Below are 7,259 nucleotides of genomic sequence, written 5' to 3' on the forward strand. Positions count from 1 at the left end.
CCTTGGTTTTCGAACGTTTCAGAACTCGAAGTCTTTCAGAATGGATTACATTTGAAGACTGAGGTACCACTGTAGTTCCACACTAAGCAGTTCTAAAGCCCTAAGTCGGGGGAGGAGAGGGACAGAATCAGAACGCCTCCTACCTCATCAGAACCTCAGGTGATAAGAAACTGACTCATGATAGCCTCTTTGGTAGATAGGGAGGTTGAGAGCTGGCCTCAAAACATTTCCTCAGAAGCCTCTCGTGCTGTGTGTTCCAAAGATGACAGAGTGTTCTACCAATACTTAGATAAGCTTGCCTACCTGGCCTACATGGAGACATGCAAGGCAGCCAAAGCGCCAGAGCACCATGGAAGAACCATTGGCCTACACCAGATATCCTCCTCCTTGCTTGCTCTCCATCTGCAGGTCTCTATTGTCAAGTCTCCTCCTCTGAGCTGCCTTCCCTGACCACCCTGTGTAAAACAGCACATCCCACCACTCTCCATCTCCCGTTTTATTTTCCTTAGTGCTTGCCACTTCCTAATGTTAGTGTGTACTACTTTACTGCTTTATTGCCCATGGACCCCAACAAGACATGCATGACTCCTGAGGGAAAGAAATTTGTTATATTCTTTGCTGTGTCCCTACTATTATCTGGCACACACAACATTTACTGACTACATCTACCTACCAGATACTGTTCTAGATATTTCCCACATCTTGACTCATTTAACAGGTATTATCCCCACGTTGCTGTTGAAGAGACAGGCTTTTAGAGGCCGGGGTTTTGGAGGAGGGAAGGCAAGATCATGCTGGGCAAAGGGATGGTCCTTATGTCCAGAAAATCTAGAGGGGTCCTGAGGGGAGGTGAAGCAGGAAGCCATTACCTGGAAAATACAAGGTATGTCAGATGTCAAGAAATAGAAGCTAGCATTTATAGTGTGTCTTGAGGCCTGGAGTAGAAATGCCTACAACTATGGAGAAGGCTTTGGGAGACAGGGCAGGCCTGCAGAAAACAGTTGACAGCTACCCACTTCCCACACCAACATGGCACACCTCTTTAGAGTTTTCTTTTTAACTTTTTATTATGGAAAATCTCAAACTTACACACTAGTTTTGATAGAATGAACTTTCATTTCATGTACCAATCACTAAGATTCAACAATTATAAATATAGCGTTTTTCTTGAGGATTTTTTTAAAAATTGATTTTACAGAGAGGGAGGACAGAAACATCGGCGTGAGAAACATCAATTGGTTGCCTCCTGCATGAGTCCAGACTGGGGATCAAACCCCCAATCTGGGCATGTGCCCTGACTGGGAACTGAACCCATGACCCTTCAGTTCATGGGATGCCACCCCAACCAAACAAGGTACATTGACCAGGGCTAAACACAGCAGTTTTCAAACTGCAGGCTCCATAAGCATGAGTGGTTTTGGGCCAGCTGACTTTAAACAAACACAATAAGCTAGGAAACATCAGGGGACTCTGCACATTCCATCATTAAACTTTTCTTCCACTTACACAAATGGGTGGACTGGACCCCAATGAAGAGAAGTGTACTTCATACTATGGATTGCAGTCATAAAGTTTAAAATAGACTGCAAATTCTGTGCTTGAAAGTTTAAAAATTTCACTTGCTGGCGTATTAGGAATGTTTATGCAGAACAATGACACAGATTTTTAGAAAAACTTATCTTTATTGAATTAGATGTCACCTTTCTTCCCCCATTGACCCCTTCTACCCTGCACCCACCCCAGGCCTTCACCACACTATTGTCTGTGTCCATGGGTTATGCATAATGCCACAGATTAAAAAAAAAAATTATCTTTGTTTAAAGTACTAGATATCCATTTTCCCCCCACTGATCCCCTCCACCCTGCATCTGCCCCCATCCTCCACCACAGATTTTTTAAAAAACAATTTAGAAGCTGTAATTTTCTTTGAGCATTCACTGTAGGTAGGACTCCCCCCACCCATAGGATTTAGGGAGGCTCTCCATAACCACTAACATTTCTCCAGTGTATTGTATGCACATTCACAGAGTGGGAAAAATAAAGTTTATAAAAAGCAAGTCTGTCCTGTCACCAAATTTAAAAATCCTTTTCAGATCTTGAGGCACTCTGAATTACAAGGGATCCTGGTCCTTATGTTAACACAGGAAGGGGTGGGAGATGAAAGAGGTATGCAGCTGGGCAGGGACATGGCATGTTTTGTCTTGATAAGCAGAGTGGTAGGAACACTGGTACTGATCCTTATCCAATTCTATTTTTTACATACCTTAAGTATTCACAGCATCTTTTAAAAGGCTAGTTCAAAGTTTTCTACACCTCTACATTTAGAATGGGAACAAGGGTGTGGGGGTAGTATCAAGGACCCTTAATTCCTCCATCAGGTGTGGACACTATTCCTTTACATACTTTGAACCTGAGGCAAAGGAAGGAAGCAGGGTCTGAAACAGTGATTCAGCTCACATGGCACCCCATGTGAAGGGCAGGGCTTGGGGTTTGTTCTGGACCTTGAAGTAGGGGGGTTGTTCATTGGGTGTTTGTATAGTTTTTGGTATAAGCCAAGATTCAGGGCTTGAAAAGTATTTGCACGCCAGGGGTCTGGTCTTCACAGGCATTGGGACACAGGTTCTAAAGGTACCTTTGAGTGTTTGGGAGGTCCTGTTTTCTGTGGGTTCTTGGGAAACATGGATGTTACTGAGATGCTGGTAGAACTGAAGCAGAGGAATAGGTACTTTTGTCTTAAAATTTTGATTAGCATTTTTAGTGCCAGAAAAAAACCAACTGTGAGTTCTCCAGGCCCTTCCTTAGAGCAAATAAAACAGCAAGAGACTAGGCCTCCCTGGGTTGGATTACTGCAAGGCACCTTCTGAAACCAGGAGGGCAGAGCAAGTTGATCAAGTTATCCTTCAGGTCTAGGTGGCTATTTATTGTCTGTATTGATGTCACTTAGGGGATGGATCATTTTGTTGTAGGAACTTTGTCGTTTGATAATGGGATTCTCTATCAGGTGGCACTGGGGGTGATGACATTTTATTCCCAGAGGTGCTGGGAGCAGAAAAGCCCTTCCTCACCCCCTCACAAGGCTGTATTAGTGGTCTACTGCCTTAGCTCCTTGAAGGTCCAGCACAGAATGCCTACTCAGACCAAGTACTCAACTGTTAAGGGCAGCCACAATGCCTTTACCTGGGTGGGAGGAAGAAGTGTCTGTGGGGCCTGTCCCAAATAGCTGGTAGACCCGGGAGCAGGCTGCCTATACTGCACTCACAATACAGGGAGCCATGCTGTCAGTTTGGGCTGCTTTAACAGTACCATAGATTAGATGGCTATAAAAAGAAATTTGTTCTGAAGGTTTGAAGTTCAAGATCAGGGTACTAACATGGTTCAGCTCTGGTGAAGGCCCTCTTTCCAGAATGCCTTCTATTCTCACATGGCAAAACAGAGTGGGGAAGCAAGCTGCCTCCAACATCATGAGGGTCCCTTTGAGTCACCCCCCAAAGGCCTCACTTCCTGCCCACCTCCCCTAAATTCTTTGCTCAAAGTCTCCCTTCCCAATCTTCCTCTATTTTTAAATTACAAACTAGGTAGAGTAAGGAAAAAGCACCATTGATATCAATTTGTTTTTAGGTTTCATTTTTTTAATCAGCTCCATGAAGGACATCCTAAATACTACATGAAACGCAACAGAAACTTTTTCTTCCAGTATTTAAAAAAAACCGACATTCACAAGTATTTTAAGAAACTTCTAGATAATCAGGGCAGTGATCTTCAGTAAAAACACAAAAACACAAAAACAAGAAAACCTCTAAGTAATCATGATTTGAGATTTCTTGCAGTTACATTTGGAAATTGCTTCCTAACCATGATAAACACTGTGTACAAATTTAAAAAATGTCCCTAAATATATACTCTTTCCTGGAGGGGATCAGTCTGGCCAAACTTTTTTTTTTTGGCCAGGACCAATCCTGAGAGCCCAAACTAAAAAAACTGGTAAAAGGAAAAATTCTGGACTCTATAAAATGGCCCAGAATTTGTCTTTAAATGGGAGAGAAAAAATAAAACACACGGAGCTTTCTAAAAGGTCTTTAACAAGCTACCCTGGGAGCTCAATTCAAAAATAGAAGTCGACGTACTAAAACAGATGTTTCAGTGCAGCTCCAAAACTCTTTATAAATACAGCCATTTGGAAGGATGATCCTGGATCAGAAGTTTTATTCCTTGTGTATCTGAGAACAGTAAGGAGAAGTATTGGGATGTCAGAAGGAACAGGCTGACACGCTCACCTTCTGGGGTTGGTAAGGTTACTGAGGGCTTCACAACAAGGATACCCCTTCATCTCCATGCCCAGCAGATTACAGGGGAGACAGGTTTTCACATATAAGTCTCACCTACATTAGGTGCGGCATGCCTCATCTCAGTTGTCGTAATTGTCTCTGTAATTTCCTCCTGAGTAGCGGTCATAACCACCCTGGCTTCTGGGAAAAAACACAGTGTTATAGAGGAATGTATCAGAAACTCCTAGCTAATATTAAAAACCATATTTACATATTCCATCACATTTTATTTTCTAAATGTCAATGTGTAAAACAGGATATATTAAACACAGGAACATCATGTAGAAGTCACAATTATACGGTATACAAACACAGCATTAAGTCGTATTAAATGTTAATGCAACAGACACAATTAACCAACACAGTACAATAAACATTACCACAGACTACCATCTTGTGATCTTACATGTAATGCATTACACGTTTTAACTCAAAATATAATGCTTCATACTTGTCTGTAAAAACAAACATTAGTAACACCACAGTGATAAGTATGAACACCGAAGCAGACCAGCTCTTAAGGAGATAAAGGCAGCACCATGAGAATGCTCCAACTCTTTAGCTACCCACCTGCCACCATAATCTCTGGACCTTCCATATCCATATCCATATCCTCCAGGTCGGCTGTCATACCTGCCACTCCCATAGCCCTGGTCCCCACCACCTACATGAGAGACAAATATTTAAATTGGAATTGTCCAGACATAGGCCACTAACAGGTAGCTCTCCCTCACACCCCATGATGAAATTTACCATTGTAGTTACCTCTAGAGTAGCTGCGACCACGCCCATGGGCCCCAAAGGCACCCCCTCTGGTTCCCCTGGCGGACTTGCCCGCATGGTCCACACGGATCTGGCGACCATCCAGAGACTAGGTGTGAGGAGACACAAAGAGGATGGGTTGGTGGTCACACAAGGAAGTGGTAAGTAAAGAGCGGGCAGGGCAGGTGGGCAAAAGAGCCCAGAAACTCCTTCTGGGCACCAGGTTCTGGGTGCCATGTTCCAGAACAAGCTCCTTTGACCAGAATGGCCTTATCAGGAGCTATAGAATCCCACAAAATGACCTAAATCCACCGTGTTCCCCTGCTACTACTTACATCTTGACTGAACTCAGGTGAGTTCTCCTCCCCACTCCTCTAAGCTGCCCAACTATTAGGGCTAGATAGACACCTCTCTTGGTTTGAGGCTTCAGAGTCCATCCCAGAAGACTCACGAGGTCCTCTCCGGGCCAGGCCCGCAGGTCTGCAGACTCTACTACCTAAGCCCAGGGCAGGTCAACCATCCACAGGTGGCTTCTCGGCCTCATGCAGGACCAGTCGTCGCCTCCCAGGCAGCCCGGCTCTGTCTGCCGCTGCCCTCCACCCCCTAGAACAGAAGGCAGTCACGCTCCTGTGAGTGGGCACTGTGGGGTTTGGTGGCCGCGCTGCCCCTAGCAGACACAGAGGGAAAAACAGAAAGAATGGTGGAAGTGGTAGAGATGGGGGCAGGACCCCTAATGCAGGTAGAAGGCCTCACCTCTCCATTCATGGCTCTCATGGCATCTGAGGCGTGCTCTGGATTGGTAAAGGTAATGAAGCCAAAACCCCGGGATCGCTGAGTCTCCCGGTCCTTGACAACGACCACTGGGGAAGAGAAAGAGAAGATGGATAAGAGGAAAAGTGACCAATCCTCAATTTAGAAGTTATCTGATTCTCCAAAGCCTGAACTACACCTTAGACTTAGGAACCAAGCAAAGAAAGAGGTACACGAAGGCCTGGCGCCCTGACCTCACTCTCAACGTTGGCTGAAATGTAAGGGTCCCAGGTTTCCTCTAACTATCCACCCCCATCATGGGTCTAGCCCACCTCTCACCTTCAGAAATTGGCCCGAAGCTGCTGAAGTGATCTTCCAGAGCCTGTTCATCGGTGTTGAAGTTGAGCCCTCCAACGAAGAGCTTCCCTTCTTCAGAGGACATGGCAATGAATTCAAGTCCTGTGGGGAGAACATGGAAGAGGGTGGGGTGGAAGTGGGAGAAAAAGGTTGGAGAAAGGATGAAGAGAAAAGGCGGGGGGAAGAACAGAAAATAGACACGAACAAAATAAGGCGTAACTAAGAAGAAATCAATAAGGCAGATCGAAAAGATGGAAATCTGCGGGCAGGCTGAGCGAGGTGGCCATTTGGGGGCCGCCTTCGCGCATGCCCACAACATCCCCTGACACCACGCCCGTCATTTTGTGCCGCTGCGCAGGCCCAGAATGCCCATGCGTTGGCTGCGCCCGCCGAACAAGATGGCGGCGGTCACGTGGGAAAAGTCCCCCCTCCCCCGCAAGTCTCGGCCGCCGCGTGTTCACTCGGGAGACCAACCCCAGCCCCTCCTGTCCCAATCAATCCCCCAGCCCCTCCCAGCACTCCTCGCGCTTGGATACAGCTCGCCAGCCTCCCACCAAACCAAGTTTGACCTCGAAGCACGGGACCCCCCGGCCCAGAAGCCCAAGCCTACGTGTCCGAAGCCGCTACTCTTCCCACTTGCACGCCTTGCTCTAGGTCGGCGCGGCGCACACCAGTGAGGCGAGGAGAGGCCGCTCCTTAAGTCAGACACCGCTTACCTGAAAATTAAGTAAAAGGGCTGGAAGGACAGTTACCGCCAAGGAGCCGAGCGACTGAGGAGGAGATCGCGCGGGAAGACGCTTAATAAAGCGTACGTAGCGTACACGTCACTGAACGTCCTCCCACGCGCGCTCATTGGCTGAGGCCAGCGAGGGGCGGGGTGGGAGGAATGGACAGCGGAGCAAAGGAAGCCAAGTGCTTTGCATGCTTCCGGGAACTGAGGAGAGCTTTTTGTGGTCCGGGCACTATGACGTAAACATCCTTCCACAGACCCCAGCCAGCTTCGCCCCTTTTGCGCACGAACCTTTTCGCTTTCACATCCCTTTCCCTCTCTGCTCTCACTTCCTT

The 7,259-nt window shown here is 46.7% G+C and overlaps 1 protein-coding gene across 2 annotated transcripts; it reads right to left on the reverse strand.

Annotated features, from left to right (window-relative positions):
* Positions 1-3,607: 3,607 nt before the first annotated feature.
* RBM3 (RNA binding motif protein 3) lies at positions 3,608-7,014 on the reverse strand. 2 transcript variants are annotated; one of them, XM_016218456.2, is made up of 7 exons: positions 6,911-7,014; positions 6,177-6,296; positions 5,841-5,947; positions 5,091-5,196; positions 4,896-4,989; positions 4,380-4,463; positions 3,608-4,217 (listed from the first exon to the last, which is right to left on the reverse strand). In XM_016218456.2, exons 2-6 carry the CDS (start codon positions 6,277-6,279, stop codon positions 4,406-4,408), a joined length of 468 nt encoding a protein of 155 aa, XP_016073942.1. In that variant the 5' UTR covers positions 6,280-6,296; positions 6,911-7,014; the 3' UTR covers positions 3,608-4,217; positions 4,380-4,405. The 2 variants fall into 2 exon arrangements, with proteins under 2 accessions (XP_016073942.1, XP_016073941.1); XM_016218455.2 differs by having other exon boundaries at positions 4,380-4,466.
* Positions 7,015-7,259: the final 245 nt, after the last annotated feature.

The sequence above is a fragment of the Miniopterus natalensis genome, chromosome X, assembly GCF_054644295.1.
Source record: "Miniopterus natalensis isolate mMinNat1 chromosome X, mMinNat1.hap1, whole genome shotgun sequence".
NCBI lineage: Eukaryota > Metazoa > Chordata > Mammalia > Chiroptera > Miniopteridae > Miniopterus > Miniopterus natalensis.

What these genes read in the sequence shown, in the direction of transcription:
- RBM3 (XM_016218455.2), bottom strand. Translation starts at nt 6,279, where the DNA reads ATGTCCTCTGAAGAAGGGAAGCTCTTCGTTGGAGGGCTCAACTTCAAC. An exon ending in CTTCGGGCCAATTTCTGAAG is followed by an intron (nt 5,948 to 6,176) that starts GTGAGAGGTGGG and finishes TCTCTTCCCCAG; the next exon opens with TGGTCGTTGTCAAGGACCGG. An exon ending in TGGTCGCAGCTACTCTAGAG is followed by an intron (nt 4,990 to 5,090) that starts GTAACTACAATG and finishes TCTCTCATGTAG; the next exon opens with GTGGTGGGGACCAGGGCTAT.